The 19,368-nt window shown below is 35.9% G+C and overlaps 2 protein-coding genes across 2 annotated transcripts; both read left to right on the forward strand.

Annotated features, from left to right (window-relative positions):
• The first annotated feature begins 532 nt into the window (after positions 1 to 532).
• rpl18 (ribosomal protein L18) lies at positions 533 to 9,806 on the forward strand. The gene is made up of 7 exons (XM_081388302.1): positions 533 to 604; positions 1,235 to 1,321; positions 1,471 to 1,578; positions 3,107 to 3,205; positions 8,954 to 9,077; positions 9,507 to 9,576; positions 9,667 to 9,806. The coding sequence occupies exons 1-7, from the start codon at positions 602 to 604 to the stop codon at positions 9,740 to 9,742; spliced, it is 567 nt and encodes a 188-aa protein (XP_081244428.1). The 5' UTR covers positions 533 to 601; the 3' UTR covers positions 9,743 to 9,806.
• A 6,500-nt stretch (positions 9,807 to 16,306) lies between these two features.
• lag3 (lymphocyte activating 3) lies at positions 16,307 to 19,234 on the forward strand. The gene is made up of 8 exons (XM_081387992.1): positions 16,307 to 16,531; positions 16,644 to 16,767; positions 17,070 to 17,284; positions 17,377 to 17,598; positions 17,683 to 17,979; positions 18,251 to 18,511; positions 18,628 to 18,746; positions 18,855 to 19,234. Exons 1-8 carry the CDS (start codon positions 16,486 to 16,488, stop codon positions 18,987 to 18,989), a joined length of 1,419 nt encoding a protein of 472 aa, XP_081244118.1. The 5' UTR covers positions 16,307 to 16,485; the 3' UTR covers positions 18,990 to 19,234.
• The last annotated feature ends 134 nt before the right edge of the window (positions 19,235 to 19,368 follow it).

The raw sequence follows: 19,368 nt of genomic DNA on the forward strand, positions 1-19,368 counted from the left end.
GGAAATTGGTTCTATTAAACATTATGAGGTCAAAAAAATGGTCACACTTTAAATCCGGTGTCTTTAGTACTATACATAAAGACACTTAATATAAAGTGGAACCAATTTTTTTTTTTTAATGACATTGTTCACTTAAAATCCATCCATTCAGAAAACTGATTAGGTGAATTTTAGTTTTATGCTGATTTTAAGAGAGATTTTATAGAATCTTTCAAAGGAAACTATAGAAATAATAGGCCTATATGTAGGCTATAATTATAATTATCACAATAAAGATATGTCTTCATTATAATAACTTTGCAATCAAACTCTTTTAAACTTTATGTAGCTGAGATAGACCACACTGCTGTACTATTATAGGCCCTACATTATAATTTAGCTATTTTTGTTAGCTTAATCACCGTTTAGTATGAATTTGACTGTAGCTTACTCTCTTTCTGTAACCAACCATATCCAGTGTACACTGAAATGTGTTTTTCAGTGACAGGAAGCGCGAGCCTATCCGGATGCGCCTTTTCAGTCACATGACTCATGGCGTTCCGTAATCTCGCTATACGTCCTCTCGCGAGCTTTCTTTTTCCCTTTTCACTCTGAGTCCAAGATGGTAGGTAGCTTGATATTTTGTGGAATCTACCAGTATCCAAAATCTTCCTCCATCCTCAGCGATATGTGTTCTAGTTCTGCCGCAGATGATGTTTAGAAGCATTACAACGCACTATAAATGATTAGATATTGGTATTATTGAGGATAGTGTTTGAAATTAATAAGTAAATGCCGGCTAACGCACATCGGGCCGCAGAGCTGAGACTCCCGTTCATTTGGCGTGTTTAAAAATACTTGCCGTACATACTCTGCCAATAGCGTGTTACTGTCTCATTGATCTCCTGTTTATAAATGTATAGATAAAATATATACTGGTATTTAATTTAGTTGACTGGGTAGAAGGAAAAACACTACAGCAAACTCGTGTTGGCTAAGCTAGCTTTACTAGTGCTAGCACTATTCGGCTCTCACAGACACATGAGTTACATCTTATCTGAGACAAATATGAATTATGAATTAAGATGTTGTTTTTCACTTCAAGTTATTATTTTTTCGTTGCGTTTGCCATTATTGCTCAAATATGTGCAAGTTCTCAAGCTAGTGTTTATATGGAGAAACTGCTAATTCTCCATTTTTGTGAAACGATGCTTTTTATTGGTGTGTAATTGACGTATTTTGTTGAATCTCCCAGGGAGTTGACATCAGACACAACAAGGACCGTAAGGTTCACAGGAAGGAGCCCAAAAGTCAGGATATTTACCTGAGGCTCTTGGTCAAGGTAAGAACCAACATTATACTCAACACCAATAAGTAAGCAAGAAATTCCACTTTTAAAACGTATTGCTGCATTTCTCTGGCTAGTTGGATCAGTTGTCAATGTTTCCCTTTAATTTTATATCAGTTCACTTTTTTTGTTATGTGTTGTAGTTGTACAGATTCCTGTCTCGTCGTTCTGATGCTCCCTTCAACAAGGTCATTCTGAGGAGACTCTTCATGAGCAAGACCAACCGCCCGCCTCTGTCCATTTCCCGACTGGTGAGTTTGAACCCCAGTGTTATGCCCAGTACACATTGTATGATTTTGGCCTGTCCCAGACGAGAGATGACCAATCGTGGTGATTTCTGTGGTCATGGCTCCTAAACGGTGGTCCTACGTCGTACAGTGAGAGAGGTTCAAAGACGGCTGTTGTCACGGTCTTGCGACCAAAGATCGACTGTGATCATTTTCTCACTGTCAGAGATTTAGCATGATCCTCTCAGTGTGTTGCTGCTACAACCTATGTCTACTGACTAGCCAATAAAAATGCAACTTCAAATGCCATATTGATCATTGAGACGTGGTGCTAAAACTAATAACTACTTACCTCAAGCTCCATTTACAAAATTGGCATGCCAAGTTTGTCTCTTTTCCCTAGCCATGACCGCATCCATATTCTTTTGCTTGCTCTTTTTTATTTTTTCAGCGCACATAACCACAAATGCCAAAGCGCGATTCATCTCGCTCTATTTGTTTATTACTAGCGCATGCTGATGACGTTTTATTCTATACTAACTTGCATCGTAGCCTACTACTCAATAGGTGTCATCATCGTACAGTCTACATGCATGTCATACCCAAGTGTACACAGTCTGTAGCAGGCATTACTCCTGTAGATCTCGTTTGCACATGACCTTTTGCGTGTTATTTGGGCTGGGTATTAACACAGATTTCACAATTTCATTTCTACTCAAAAGCTTGCGTTTTGATTCCATTATGATTCGATATCGATTCATTTAGATATATATGAGGTGCAGTACATGACACATTTTCTCAAGGAAAATAAATCTTTCAACTAATGCTGTAAACTGTTTATTGAACCATTACTATAATATTAAAGGTTAAAATGAACTGATGTATATGCACACAATTACATTACATATGGAAGTTGTTATAATAAGTTTTTAATCAGATTAATTACATTTTTTGATTTTTAAACTGTAGCTGTCAATTTGTTCAAAATACTTAAAATATTGAACGGGTTAAGTACAAATATGATGAATATATTTGCATATATTTAGCAAAATGCTCCTCTGGGTTTTTTTTTTTTAGCTGTTTTATTGACGTCTTTCTGCAGTTGAAAAACTAAGCGATTACATGAGACAATACGGACTGAAAGCGGTATTAATGTTTTGAATTTAGTAATAAAATTTTTGTAATGGTAAAGTAATGGCTTTGTTTCACATCAAACGTAACAATGTTTTGTTTATCACCTTAAAACAGCATAGACAGAAAAATTGGATACCAAACAATTGCTGGTCCCCATAGACTTCCATAGTATGAAAAAAAAAAAAAAAAAAAAACTATATAAGTCAATGGGGACCAGGAACTATTTGGTTTCCCACATTCTTCTAAATATCATCTTAAGTTCCATAGATCTAATACATGTTTAGAACAACTTGAGGGTGATTAAATGATGTCAGAATTTTTAGTTGTGGGTGAAATATCCCTTTAATTTTTAACACAGCCCTAATTAAACCTTGTCATTTTTGTCTCATGCTAAGTTTTCTTCTTTCTTTGCCTCTAGATCCGTAAGATGAAGCTTCCAGGCCGTGAAAACCTGACTGCTGTTGTTGTGGGAACGATTACTGATGATGTCAGGATTCACAAAATCCCTAAATTGAAGGTAAGACAGACATTGGAAGTAGGGATGCACCGATGTGAAAATTGTGGCCGATACCGATAACCGATATTAATATTGCTGTTATGGCCGATACCGATATTTACCGATGTCGATATCTCTGTATAGAAAACAAATTTTAATGATTATGAAATAAAGAGCTATTTTCCAAAACACTTTTTTTTTTTTTTTACTTTAGAAATGACTGATATTGGGCACCTTTACCTGTATGCAAAATATGTCACACATACGACACACATGCATTATATTGCATTGCATATAATGTGTGCTGGTCAACTTGTCTAAAATTAAGAAACCCTTAGAAAACAGGAAAAAAAAAACAGGAACATTGTGTACAATTAAGATAGGCTACTTAATTTATTATTCCAATATCCAAATATGATACTAAATAGCACAGGGAAAAGGGCTTCTATTTGTGACGTGCTGTCTTTGCCTTTGAACATTGCACATTTTAAACAGGACACGCATTAGCTGAATAAATGTTAGCCAATTCAAACATATTTATAGAAAACAGTTGACAATGAATAGACAGGAGTCCAATAATAGCATAACGAATCACTTATTCTAAAAATAATAACAAGTATGCTATAAGACGAATCCGACATATGGGCTGTGTTAACAGTAAAACGTCCGTCATTTAACGAATTTTAAAAACACGGATGGATAATACAAAATGCTTTCTGACATTTTGAAAGAAAAAAAAAACAAGCAAGAACAAAATTTAAACTTAGCCCGTCAATTTTTCATTTTACAATTATCTTCTCTCTCTCTCTGTGTGCGCGCGTCCGTGTTTGTGAGGGAGAGCCCGCGCAGCACTGATACATCGGTAGCCTACTTTTTAATCCATAAGTAACGAACGCGCTAGTTTTCATACAAAATAAATATGTAACATAATTAGGTAGGATACTTTAGTTATTATTAACACAATAACGTAACACATGAAGGTACGTTTCTCAACACAGAATGAATAATAAACGCCTGTTTCTCCACTCGCGCTTATCAGTAATCCACAAATCACACGTGCGGTCACTTTTGAGAAAAATCAAATTCGAACGGGTATCAAATATCAAGCAATATTCAAATATCTACGAGTCAAAAAACGATCAATCAAAAATGTGTCATGAAGAGGGAAAAATCATAAGTCGCACTGGACTGCGTTAACAATGTTACTGACGGGACAGTTCTCTGTAACGCACGTCCAAAGACTGCTTTAAAACTTTCACAGAGACCTCAAACAGAAAGCACAAAGCCTGTCTTTAAATTTAATTTCGTTTTGTATTAATTGTATCTTAATTTTGATCAATGTTTCATCAAAAATAAACAACGTAAATATTAGAAAATATTTAATCAGGACATGGAGGCGAAAGCGCGTGAACTGAAGCGCGTCTCAAATGAACCGAAACCTACCTGCCTCACAGACCTGAGACATAGCCTATATAGAAAGCTTGAAACATCTATTTTTAAACAGAACAATTCAAAATGAAAGAAAACAGACTGTTCTCTGCTTATGTCATCTGTATGAAATGTGTATTTCTCTCAGGCGCGTTCACTGCACGAGTCAGCATCAGTAACTTAATCTTCAACTTCACACGTCAAATATCGGCCTGTTCACATCGGCCCTATTTTGACATCGGACCGATACCGATGTGTAAAAAAAATGACCATATCGGCCGATATTATATCGGCGGCCGATATATCGTGCACCCCTAATTGGAAGTGTGGTTAATGTCTTAAAGGGTACATAACATGCACAGTTTCACCTAATCTCATGTTAATCTTGAGTACCTATAGAGTAGTAGTGCATCTTTAATATCTCCAAAAAATGTTTAGTTTTATTATATTTATGAAAGAAAAATACAGCTTTCCGATTCTCTCCGGAAAAAGCTGAGCTCCTGGAGGCGGAGCTATAGAGTCAAGCGGTAGTGCTTGATTTCCAGCAAAAGACAGAAATCTGATCCAGTTGTACTTACATGAATGGGGTCTTTTATCACTGGGACCGCTCCACGTTTTAATAGCAAACGATTTGCAAATCCAGCGTCGAGGCCTTGTTAATAAAACATTCGTCACTGAAATGACCAGAACACACAACCGCACTTGGTACACTCCGTTGCTGCCCCGGAAAAACAAACTGCATCCACTGTTCCTGTAACACTGGGTTCTTTGGAAAGCTGAACAGGGTAAGCTTTCCCTCACATCCAAAAACACACTTTTTTGGAGACATTCTTGAACAAATCCTATGCAGCGCCGGCTGCCGATGATTTCCTGTTGAAGCGCGTTGATGTGCGCAGTCTCGCTCTCCTCTTGTCGACGTGTGCGCGGGCGCGCTTTTCCGAGAGAAATGCTCATATAAGGAGTTCCACTCTGATCTACGTCATTAGATCCACGATCGAAAAAAAAACAGCCGAAACTTGCACCAACCTGGAAGTAAGATTTTCGGCACAGAAATTCTCCGTTATTCGTCCAAAATATTTTTTTTAAACTTTGCCCATGTTTAGCATGAGAATCCAGGGCCTGAATTTCATTTTGGAAAATGGGGGGGGAAATCCCCCCTTAGGTGATTCTTATGGGGGGGAATTTTTAATTTGAGGGGGGAGTTTAGACTTTTTTTTTAATTACATTTATCTCGCCTAAATGTATGCTTAGCCTACTCATTGCATTTTTACAATGGGGTCATTTTGTTCTTAAGAATTTACACAACTCAAGGAAGCTTGATTTCAATCTTTGAATTAAATTGAAAAAAGTAGCACAAATAAATACAATAGAATAAAGATATCAATAAAGAGAAATAAAGAGAAAAGTTTTTGCTTAGGTCTAAAACTAGTAGGCTATTCAGAAATACTACAGAGACTGAATAAAGTAGCCTAATCAAATGTAAAATAACACTGGGTAGTATTTTAGTCCTGACTAAATTAAATTCATAGGCTATTAATCCTGATTCCTTAAAATGAAAGCTATGTTTTGTTGTTTTGACAAACAAATTAATGACAGACACATATGGCTGCTGTCCCTTTAAGAGCTAGTGCACGGATCCTGTTTTCATTATACGGTCACGTGCGATTTATGCTTATTTAAGACATAACCGACTGTGTTTAGATTAGAGGATACTCTCCAAGACCGAAATTGACATCATTTTCTTATGTTTTTGACTGTTAAAGCGATTTATAATCCACGAAAAATAACTTTTGTTACCCGCGAGCTGTTTGTGAGGCTGCTTTACTCTATGTATGTGTGCAGAGAAAAAAGCATCTCTCAGACAGCGCGCAAGTACCGAAGAGTTTAAAATCGTGTGACTGTTTAAACTGGTGAGACTTGAAAAGACGTGCAAATGGTAAACTTTAGTTACTCGTGATGCAATGCTGGCCCGATCGACTCCCGAAACGCGAGAGTGTATTTCCGCCGCCTGCTGCGCGCTTAACGATTGCATTGTGCAACCCATTTTGAGAGACGCGAGATAGAAGACGCAGCGCCGCTGAATCACTCACGCTGTTTGTGAAATTGCGTCTCGCAGACAGTTTTAAAATGACTGATTTGATTTTCCATCTGCGTGGATTAATTTACTAATACAACCTGAACCTACATGCTAAAGTGAATCAATGTTTGCGGGAATTTCCCGCATTATAAATGGGAGACCTGCGGGAATGATAAAAAATATGCGCAATACCCGCAATCCCGCACCGAAATTCAAGCCCTGGAATCCATCTCTTTAACACTGTAAACAACTCTGAATACATGAAACACCATTGTGTCCCCCCTTTAAAAGCTTTGTGTTTACGGTCCAACTGTCCATGTCCATTTTGGTACCTTGGTTTACATTTTGTAATTCATTCAGATGAAGTTGGCTTGGATCATCAAGCGACTTTTCTGAAGTCAGCTTGTTTTGCGTGTCCCTCTGTGAATCTCGCCGTTTGGTCTACCACACGTACTCATGCACGTGTGAAGCTCATCTCCAGAGCTGCTCTTGAGTCACTTCAGTGTTTAATTTGATAAAACCATCATAATGTATACGATTTTTGTTTATTTATATACAGACGTTTTTATTTACAGCAGACAATCATGTGACTGACCACGTGAGCAGTGCATTCCCGGGTTTGTAGAATTCCAAAACTCTGAGTGCATGAGTGAAATCACTGAGGTGAAATGCACATTTATTTTTATGGACGTCCACATGACATTTACTGTTCTAATAGGCATCGAGTTGAAATGATGTGGGCTAACAACTTTAACAAGCAGATGCTATCATTTAACAACCTTGTAGCTCACAGTAGCTTTGTCTTTTTTAAAGGTTTACAAGTTATCGTTAACAATCTATTTCCCAGCGTAGAAAAGAGTTTTTACTTCTGGAACTCAACTGTTGCCCTCTGTAATACTATTGTACTTATGTGGTTGTAATATAAATACAGTTTATTAGGGATGCACCGATACCACTTTTTCCAGAACGAGACTATTTTCTTTTTTGGTACTTGACGATTCAGAGTACCGCTACTTGTATTTTCACTGCGTTTATTTAAATGTATCGGGTAGAGAAATTAAAACAATATAAATATTTGTTGGCTTAATTTTGTTCAGCAAATATTTATTTCCTTCAGTTATTTTCATGCTTAATTAAGCCTGTTAAAATGTATTGTATGAGCTTCTGTTACTTTTTACTGTTCATGATATTGCTCTATCATATTTTATCTTTCATTTAATATCACTGCCAGGCAGGCTGTAGTACCAAAACTGGAATAGATTTGAGACTGTTCACTGGTGTCTAAACATGTGAACCACTGACCATGTCAGAACCAGGGCTCAGGGCTGAGAATTGGGTCAGTGGTTCACATGTTTAGACATCAGTGAAATGTCTCAAATCTATTCCAGTTTTGGTACTACAGCAAAACTACTGGCCTAATTAATGTACATTTTAAACATTACAAACAAGCAGTCAGTAATAAAATAAGAACAAATAATCAAATTACAAATAAATACAGTAGAACAAAGAATTAAGTTTTGAAGTATTGTTATTATTATTGTGTGATTTTCAATACAGTTGCATTATTTAAAAATTATCTGCACTTTTACAGAAGAAACGTTTATCTGCAACTTTTACCATTTCTGCAAGGACTGGTGTTTGGATTTGTTTAATTTTATGTAATTGGTGTATTTTAGGAGCCTATTTGATGATGGGTTACTGAGGCTCTCAAGTATGCATGCAGCTGTCACTTGTTGTAGCCAAAAACAGTGGTGAATGGTACTATATTGATATCATTATCGCAATAAATACCGTGGTATAATTTTAAGTCCATATCGCCCATACCCTAATGTGTGCTGAGTGAACGAAAAGCAATCATCAGAAGTTCTCTTTTTTTTTTACTTTATAGATGGCCTTTGGTTTTTTTTTGTCCACATTATACTCTGTTGTTGATGTTTCTTTGTCTGTACGCATGCTGCCTGGTATCAGTTGTTGGAATCAGAGCATTTTTATTAGTAGTACACAAACACAGTACCCTACTTTTTTTTTTTTTTTTTTTTTTTTAAGGAACTATATTTATGGCTTTGTATATGTCTTATAGAAATGACATGGATGTTTAAATTATGCTTTAGATGTTTTTTTTTTTGTTATATAAGCAGTCCTAAAGGCTCTGTTGGATGGTTTTAATACTTGTGGTGGTTTTCACCCAGAAGTGAGTGCATGCAGTGTGAAGTTGTTCTGATATCTAAATGAACATTATTTCTCTTTCCTGTGCCGCCTCACAGGTGTGTGCCCTAAAGGTGACCGACGGTGCTCGCAACAGGATCTTGAAGGCTGGTGGACAGATCATGACCTTTGACCAGCTGGCCCTCACTGCACCTAGAGGACAGGGCACCGTTCTGTTGTCAGGTACGTCAAGTATATTTGTATAGTGCTTTTCACAATACAGATTGTATCAAAGCAGCTTCACAGTATTAAATTAAAATAATACAACAAGGTTTGTTTCTAGTGGAATTTATTGATTGATAAAATAAAATTAAATATCCCCAAAATATCCCCAACTGAGCAAGCCAAAGGCAACAGTGGCAAGGAACCGAAAAACTCCATCAAGTGACCTAATGGTGACCTGAATCTCCATCAGGTGACCTAATGGAGAGAAAAAAGAAAAAAAACGTGTGTGCAAAGCAGGAATACTTTCTGTAGAAAACAACAAATTCAATGTAAACCTGATTCTTGTTAATAATAACTTTCTCATTTTCCTGAATGAGTTGCTTAATTGTTGGTGTTTTGAGGGTTTCAGCTCCAGGTTGTTAAAGCACATGTCTTCTTTGCAAACAGGACCCCGTAAGGGCAGAGAGGTGTACAGGCATTTTGGAAAAGCTCCTGGAACTCCCCACAGCCACACCAAGTAAGGGCTCAATGTGAACGTTCATTTCAAGCCTTTATGAGCTTGAGGGTGTTTGATAAATGTTGATCGTTGTGTTTTTCTCTCCTCTAGGCCCTATGTGCGCTCCAAAGGCAGAAAGTTTGAGCGTGCCCGTGGTCGCAGAGCCAGCCGAGGCTACAAGAACTAAACAGCTGTCTTTTTGTATTCTATACTGTAATGCAAATAAAGATTGGGTAATATTCAAAATAGAATCTTTTTGAGTTGCTTTTCTTGATCTTATTTTATGCGCCTTCAAAAATGCTACAAAATATTTTTGCTGCAGCCAAGTGACTTATCTTGTGAAATTGACAGCTTACATGCACCTGAAGCACAGAAATGACTGTGACTTCACCACATCAAGTGGAAAAGCAAACCTAATGATGAAATGCTTTTACAACTGCAGGTACATCTGTGTATACGCACGCTTCCAATAGTTTCAGAATTAATCAAACTCAAAGATTGCGAAGAATATAATTGTCGAGTTGAAAGAAGTTAACGTCAGAGGAAAGGCCTTGATTGAACTTTGAATTTTCCATTTTACTTTGCACGTACATTTGCACAAAACAAACCAGTTCTGAGAAGTTTGTGTTAAAATAGTTTAATGGGTTGTTTTTGATTGTGGCTCTGATATAAATTTGTACAAATCTTTTCTTCTGTGTGCTTGAAGTTGATAAATTCATAAAAGTCTTAACAGACACATTTTGCACCAGTTTATTCACTATTTTTTTTCAGCCTGTCATGCAATAGAAATGTTCAATTTGTTTGACAAAATGACACTACTGTTGAACAAAAAAAAAAGGGGTAATTTTATGTATCTGTATTTTAAATTAATTTTGAGCACAGAACTAATTCAATCATTGTAGGAAATTTTAGCGATTTTAAAGAAGTGTAATGCCCTCATTTAAAATGCAAAAATATCTACATTATTTCGAATGACCATGCAAACGTAGACGTAAAATGGCACAGCTTAAAGGAATGATGTGGCAGCAGAAGTATGTGGAAACACAAGTTCATGTAGTGTTTGGACACTATTCAAAGAAGCTTTGCTATTGGTGAGTAAACACTTTTCAGAAGCTGACTCTCTTTGATCTGTAAATCTGTGGTTGTCGTTTCCAGTACGCAGGACAAACAGTTCAACAGACTGTCAGGAGGAGTTTCAGCCACATGTGATGGTATTATGATAGCAAACAATGAATATTAATTTCTAAGTTTCCGCCTGGATCATTTTCAACTTCATCTCGAAATTAAGGTTTTAAATGATCAAATCTGAAGTCTTCATGAAAAGCAGGTTCTCACGCTCTCTAAAGCCTGCTAAGAAATCACATTGAAGTCCACTGAATTTAACGCACATCTTGGATTTTTCTATATAAGGACAAAACTTTCTAGATGAAACCGATCTGTGCCGTGATGTAAGAAACAGTAATTGTCTGACAAATCTGCTGACAGCATCTGCTCAGAGACACAAATACGGTTTATGTGATGCACATCATTCTATAAAATCCTGTTTTGACTAATTTCTATAGAGAAATCATCTGTGGAATTAAAAGCTTTGACTGAAACTGTAAGCTCCAGTGTCCCACTTCTGACTCTCATGGAACTTTGACCACTGTAATGAATGAAACAGAACAACTTCTTACAAATCACATTCTGCAGATCATTCTGAATAAACTGTGTTTGTGACAGCAGATTTGTACATCTTAAATATACTTCAAATATCATAATACATTTTTGTAATCATATTTACACATTGAATCCCTAAATTAATGTAGAAGCAACACAAATCTAATACCTAAAAAGTACTACCAATACCTATATTTAAACTGATTTTCTCATTTTAAGGACAAAATAAATAATAACAGCCATTCAACTATCCAACTCGATTTAATATCTGAAACATTTTTAATATGCAGCAAACTGCAAATGATCAAAGCACTATTTTTGTTTTAAAAAGAACAATTACAGTACATCATCTATCTTATAACAATGGTTTCATTTAAATGAACACAACAATCAGCCCAAAAACCCAAACCCATTATGTAAAATAAATACACATATACACGTTTGTTTGTGTTTGTGTGTGTATATATATATATTCATACTTAGCCTATATTCATATGTATATATATTTATATATTCAGTACTTCAATATATATTCATTACTTCAATGAGCTCATTAAATTACTACTTTGTTTAAATTAATACATTTTTAGCTAACTGTGATTTTGTATATGTACATTTCTGAAATACATACATAGTTACGTCTGATAACAGAACACTAAATTGTAATATGGACTCGTGCACTTTCTGTAAAGCTGCTTTGAAATTATGTGTATTGTGAAAAGCGCTATACAAATAAATGTGAATTAAATAAATATATATATGTGTGTGTGTGTGTATGTGTATGTATATATATATATATATATATATATTCAATTCATTATTCAGTTCAAGGCATTATTGGGTTATAATTTTTTTTATTCAATTTATTTTATTATTATATTTTATTATATAATTTTATTAAATAAAGATAAAAATGGGTTGCACTTTATTTTACAGTACGTGTACTAGAAAGTACTGGTAATATAATTTAACTACATGGATTAAGGTTAGGTTTAGGTGTAGGTTCAGGTTTAGTGCCTAGTTATTACCCAGTTATTGCAATTACTATAATACATAGCATGTACATGGAGAACAGGACTGTCAAATAAAGTGCTGCCGAAAAATTAAGAAAAAAATGACTCTGGATATTCATTTTCAAGAGAGTAAAGGATTTAGACAGATGAATGTGGAGAACGGGGGTGTCTGTGTTTATGAGAAAGTAATAGCTGAGGGGGTCAGTGGGGAGGAAATTTGTAATATCTCAGTCACAATCCTGCCATAATCAGTGTTAATATGTTCCATCCTCTCTGTTATCTGCATGCATATAATATTCCCACTCGTGACAGTGTCTTTTTTCCACATCAGGGGCTCAGGTCTTCCCCAGCTCTCCTGTTATTCAAATCAGCTGCATCAGCCACATGCACTGTAGGAAAGACCCCATCACACTCTCACATCGCCCCCTCTGAGCTGAAGACAGTGAGCGCTGATATCCGCATGCTCTATAACCACAGTAGTGGTTCACTGTGACCCCGCTTGATATTTGGATGTTTTCTGGTGAAATGAGGGCATATGGACACACACAAACGGCGTGAGAACTGTCGAGATGCTCAAAGGAAGGAAACGATGAGAATCTAAGCTTGAAAGCGTCTGAAGATCTGTGGTTATCCTCCCATACTTTACCTCATGAAGGCATTACCTACACACTGCTGTTTCCATGGATTTACATATTTAAATATTCAATAGGCCAGCTTACTATTTCCACCTGGTTAGAAGCTCTTCACTGATCTGGTGTACAGCAGCCTCAAAAAGCCAAATATATAGATAGATGTCAAGATATTAAGGTTTTACAAAATGGTCACACTTTACATTACGTGTCACTTCTATGTACTTTCATAAAAATAAAATTAGGTACAATATTGTGTTCTTGTTGTATTGAAAAATACTTTTGAGGGGAGATTACCTTTTCAGGTTAGGGACAGGTTTGGTACCTGGGTTGTTTCAACCCATGTTTTTGTCAAATATGGACAAACCCAACCACTGGTTTAAACAATTTAATTACATTTTTAAACCCAATGTTTGGGGTTGTCCATATTTGACCTAAACATGTGTTGAAACAACCCAGCATTTTTTATAGTGAAGGTTAAGGTGTAAGGAAAGGGTCAACAGTGTGATTATAGATGTAATTACAGAAATGAATTACAGCTATGCAGGCTTTTTTTAAAATATAAGTACAATGTAAAAACGTGTGTACATAATAATTGCATTGTATCAAATTAGTAATTAAATGTTACTTACAAAATTGTTTCAACCCATGTTTGTTTAAGCGTATAATAATTAAAGTCACTTATAAAGTGGGACCTAAAAACAATACTGTTAAAAAAATGAAAAACAAAGGTATTTAGACACTTTCTGGTTGTCAAATGTTAGTGTAACATGTCTATAGTTAATGTGACGATCTACACCTGTTGTTACAACACCCGTGAGAGATCCTTTGTTAAAAGTCATTGCATAAAAAGACATTAGTTCTGGGAAAAGCACAATTTCTTTGCAGAAGTCCCTCTGTTTGATACTTTGTATCTCGTTAAAATTCAGTTAATTAATTTGATTACACTTTATTTGGCAACACTTTATTTTACAGTGTCCAGTGACATATGTTACATAGTAATAACTATAAGTTATGCATAATTACATGCAACTAACCCTAAACCAAAGCCTAATCCTAACATGTAAGTACATGTAGTTAATTATTATTACACAGTACTTAAATGTATAATAACAGTGTAACAAAGACACCTTAAAATAAGGTGTTACACTTTATTTTAAGGTGTCACTGTTACAGTGTAATTATATATTTAAGTACTGTGTAATAATAATTTACATGTACTTACATGTTAGGATTAGGGTTTGGTTTAGTTGCATGTAATTATGCATAACTTAAAGTTATTACTATAGTAACATGTAACATATGTAACAATGACACTAAAAATAAAGTGTTACCATTCATTTTATGTGTCCCAGCATGTCTAAATACTTATTTGGGGCCACTTTGCAGAAAGAAAGGAAATTTGTTGTATAGACGCTTCAAATCGAGAGTCATACTTTGCATACTACAAATGTGGACTACAGAAGGAAGGAACTGCGACTTGCTTTTGTGACAGATAAGGAGGAGTGAAAAACAAAGCAAAAATGGGAGGGGAGAGACTGAGTCAGCCACAGACTCTTTTCTTCATCAAAACAACTCCAGCCCCCATATTCATGTCACTCGCACACAGTCTCTCTGTCTTTACTGGAAGTGCTGCTGTTTTAGAATAATGCTGATCGCACATCCGCATATCAACGGCTCAATCAGATGCATTCCGAAGCTCAGGTCTGAGACTGGGCTGACATAACACTTACAACAACCACATAAACAAATCATGATGCCATGGTGAGAGCTAAAATTACACATGGCATTTGTGTTGGTTATCAGAAATGCATGTCTGATGCAATGGTGACATATACTGAGAAATAATAATGCACAGTGCCTTTGATACACGTTACATGTACTGACTCCAGTAAAACAGTAAATGATGCATAATTACATGCAACTAACCCTAAACCAAACCCTAACCTAAGTACATGAGTGCATGTTGTTTTTTGATATAGTTATCAAATTATGTAAGTACACTGAAACTAAGACACCTTAAAATACCTTAGCACTGTCAAATCGATTAATCGGAAATTAATCACATCTAACATAAAAGTTTGTGTTTTATATAATATAGGCCTGGTATGTACTGTGTGTGTGTGTGTGTGTGTGTGTGTGTGTGTGTGTGTGTGTGTGTGTGATTATATGAGGCATTTATGTTTTTCGGGCTGATTGTTAGTTTAAATTAAACCATTGATCCATATATATATATATATTAGGACTGTCAAAAGATTAATCGCGATTAATCGCATCCAAAATAAAAGTTTGTGTTTACATAATATATGTGTGTGTCTGTATAATTATTTTGTATATATAAATACACACACATGCATGTATATATTTAAGAAATATTTGCATACATATACTGTATATATTTATATATAATTTATATTATATATAAATATAATTTTTTTATATATAAATTACAAATTTTTCTTAAATATATACAAGCATGTGTGTGTATTTATATATACAAATTTAATTATACACAGTACACGCACATATATTATTTAAACACAAACTTTTATTTTGGATGTGATTAATGTTTTGACAGCCCTAATATATATATATATATATATATATATATATATATATATATATATATATATATATATATATATATATATATATATATATATATATATATATATATATACACACACATATATTATATAAACAAACATTTATGTTAGGTGCGATTAATCGCTATTAATCAATTTGACATCCTTAGTATATATTTGAACATAATATTATTTAATATTTAATATTGCACAATTAATTGAAATTGGTTTCTGCATGCTATGCATCATCCATGAACTTGCCATGATTTTCTTGCATGCAAAAACAGCATAAACTGGTACATTATTTGTATGTCATTTATTTATTAATGCTGTCTTTTCATGCAATAAATATCATGGCAAGTATAGAAAACATTTATAATAAAACAGGGAAGATCATTAATAACTGTGAAAGTGTGTATATTACATAGACAATAATACATGCATGCATCTTCTGTAAAGCTGCTTTGATATATATATATATATATATATATATATATATATATATATATATATATATATATATATATACACACACACACCCTAATTATTTATAAATAGATGCATTCTTGCCTGTGTACATTTTCCAAATTACTTTTTTGTTTTGTTTTTGTTTTACATAAATTTGTTTCCATCCTTTGAAGTGAGTGACATACTTTCAAATGAACTTTTTCACGTGTTGAGAAAAAATTTGAGATAGACCTGGTGAATCCGTGGGAGAACAAAACCTCAAGTGTTGTCTCTCCCTCATTCTATTACTCTCTCAGTGTCTCTCTGTCTCTCGAACTTTTTCCAAAGTACGTCAGTCAGCCCGCACATCAACAGTTTCATTACATGCATCTTCAGAAGTCATGTGACATCGAGTGGCAGAGAAGAAGAGGATCTACCTACATCGAGCAACTCCTCCCAACCACTGCAACCCACACAACCACCCACAGCAGTATATATACAAGAACAAAGACCGGAGCCGGCAGACGTTAGCTGAGAAAGAGGATTCGACGCGCGAGGGTTTGCCTTTTCGTTTTTTTGGAAAGTAACAACAAGAAGATGACACCGTTTATGATTGTTCTGGGGTTAGCGCTGGTTTTTGAAGGTGAGCGGTTATGATAGAGGACGTGAATCATTAAAATGTTGTTTAATCATTGTTGTTTAATATATTCTTTCGTCTTGTAGATTTAAATGTGCAATCTTTCTTTGTTCTGCAGGTGGTCAGTGTCAGGAACGGGAAGTGTTGGTGGCTCATGGTTCTGTAGCAGTTCTGCCGTGTGTGGACGAGTACTCTATGCTCTCATATCCCACTGCAGTCTACTGGAGCCGGATGATCGGAGAGTAAGAACATCTCATCCATCCATCCATCCATCCATCCATCCATCCATCCATCCAATTATACAATCTTCCATCCATTCATCCATCCATCCAATCATCCATCCATCCTTCTAACCATCCATCCATCCAATCACACAATCAATCATCCATCCATCCATCCATCCATCCATCCATCCATCCATCCATCCATCCAATCACATACAATCATCCATCCATTCATAAACACATCAATCCTAGACCTGACCATCAATTAGCACAAGAGGATGACCATTTTTAAGTCTTGCTCTTTTTTCTCAATTTCCTAGTTCACTGAAGACAGTTTGGCGTCGAGAGAAGAGCGGGTTAGAGTTTCGTCCAATTAGAGACCAACCACGTGCTACCTGCCCCGTTCCCAACTTCGGAAAGGGCGATTACAGCCTTCACATCGCTGGAACGACAATTGAAGATGGAGGAAAGTACGTCTGTGAGGTTGAGGGAAAGACTCGGATGGTGAAGGTCATCGTGCTCAGGGTTATAAGAGGTAACAGACACAAACAACCAAGAATTTGCCACATCTTCTTTGATAAGCCATTGGAAATAACCTTATCAGTAACATTTTCTCTTTCTTCACAGTGTCATTTTCTCCAGCAGTTGTGGTTGAGGGCTCAAGTACGGAGGCAATGTGCGATGTTAGTCCTACAACACCATTTGTAAGAGTTAACTGGAAAAGAAACGGCCATTTTATAAGTAGAACCAGCCTCTCTAGTGTGTCTCAAAGAGATGCAGGAATCTGGACCTGTCAGGTTTCACGCAACGGTGTGACAGTAGAGGCAACCGCAGACCTACAGGTCAAAGGTGAGTGTTTGTTTTAAACGCCGGCTTCTTTTATTAATAACTTCTCCAGGAGTGGCTCATTCACCTTCTCTGTTCCCTCTCCAGGAATCGCCACCCCTCAGGACGACTCTTCAGTGTTGTACGCCGCTGTGGGTTCCTCCGTCTCCTTGCCCTGCCTGTTTACTGACGGTCTGATCCCAAACACTGTGACCTGGAACAGAACCGAGTCTCCTCGTCCTCTCCCTGCATCTTTCGAGTGGCCTGTTGGGTCCGCAGCGTCTGCCACTATACAGACAGTGGAGGATGGAGATGAAGGGATGTATACGTGCTCAGGAAGGATGAAGGGATTGAAAAGAGAGGGAATTAAAGTACAGAGAAGGATGGAGCTAGTTGTTACTCGAGGTGAGTGGAATCATACATCACATACTCAGAATACTCCAGGATGAGCGAAGTAGTTTATCAGCTAAACCTTTTAAACGTTGATCAATGTGGCTTTACAAAAAGAGACAAAAGGCCTATGAACATACATATGAACAGCTGTTCCTTTTTTAAAAAAATCAATTCACACGGAGTGTAAAAAAATATACCTGAATGAGTTATTTTTTAATTAACCTTTGATCATCAAAGATCATCAAGTGGGCTAAATAATTTTGTATTTTTTTTGTCTGTGTAGTTTTGAGCTCCTCGACATCCAGTGGTAACGGACCCGTGACCCTGACCTGCCATCTCAGCAACTCCGACAACATCACTTCCTATGAATGGCTCCGTGTAACTGATGGACCAAACGACACTCAAACGGTGACCTCTGTTCAGAATGGCACAAAGAGCTTCAGGATTCAACAAGTGACTGAGAAACATGCTGGTGAATGGATGTGTCGGTTCTACGGGAAAGAAGGAGCTCTGGGGAACGTGACTTATCAATTTCACATTATGGGTAGGTAGAGCAGTTATAGCAGTAAAGGTTTTTATTTTTATTTTATAGAATCATGATTGGCCTCGAATTAGAAGTCCTACATTTTCATGAATTCTCTGTTTTGTTCATTTCTACAGGTGCTCTAAAGAATGAAAAGTCAAGTCCTGGCAATAAAACCGCCATGGTGATGGGATTAGGATTTTTGTTCTTGGTGATATTCCTGGTTTTGTTCCAGATGTACAGAAACTATCGCAGGGTACGTTCATTTATGCAGTATACTGAGTCTGAGATACTTTCAGTTTTAGTTTAAAATAGATTGTAATTATTTATATCTCATATTCATCCCATTTATTCCTCCTTACAGAAGAAGATGATCATGCTTTACCCAGCGATGGAAACCATCGTCCATCAGGCCACCACTGAACGAGAGCAGAGACAAAGGAGCAAGGGAAAGATGACTGAACCTTGTGTTGGAAATCCCAAATCAGTGTGTGTGTAAATTTGTGTTTTTATTATTTTTTTTATGGAATTTTTTTTTTTTAATGCCTGTGTGTTACTTTATGTTAATGTGTGCATTTTAAATGCAGACGATTGTAGCAGTCCATTTAAACTGTAAATATATTACCGGCATGTAGCCTAAGTGTATAGCCTACATTTTGTATAAACTAATTTTGGTGCATATGTATTTTCAAATATAAAATGTAAAATCTATGTAAATAAAGCAATAAACTGAAACTGTACTTTATTTCGCATGTTTTAATTTAATTCTTTTTTTGTGCACAGTAGCCTATTACAAAATTGCTATACAAGAAAAAATGTACACAACAATTCTGTACACAATTACATTTCGGCATATATAATTATAACTATACAGTAGA

The sequence above is a fragment of the Scardinius erythrophthalmus genome (assembly GCF_964197995.2).
Source record: "Scardinius erythrophthalmus genome assembly, chromosome: 16".
In the NCBI taxonomy this organism is placed as follows: Eukaryota; Metazoa; Chordata; class Actinopteri; order Cypriniformes; family Leuciscidae; genus Scardinius; species Scardinius erythrophthalmus.

Bases quoted from the DNA above. Each gene is read 5' to 3' on its own strand.
- rpl18 (XM_081388302.1), top strand. The intron at 1,322-1,470 runs GTAAGAACCAAC...TATGTGTTGTAG, and splicing joins ACCTGAGGCTCTTGGTCAAG to TTGTACAGATTCCTGTCTCG. The intron at 9,078-9,506 runs GTACGTCAAGTA...CTTTGCAAACAG, and splicing joins GGGCACCGTTCTGTTGTCAG to GACCCCGTAAGGGCAGAGAG.
- lag3 (XM_081387992.1), top strand. From the start codon at position 16,486: ATGACACCGTTTATGATTGTTCTGGGGTTAGCGCTGGTTTTTGAAG. The intron at 18,512-18,627 runs GTAGGTAGAGCA...TCATTTCTACAG, and splicing joins TTATCAATTTCACATTATGG to GTGCTCTAAAGAATGAAAAG. The intron at 18,747-18,854 runs GTACGTTCATTT...TCCTCCTTACAG, and splicing joins TGTACAGAAACTATCGCAGG to AAGAAGATGATCATGCTTTA.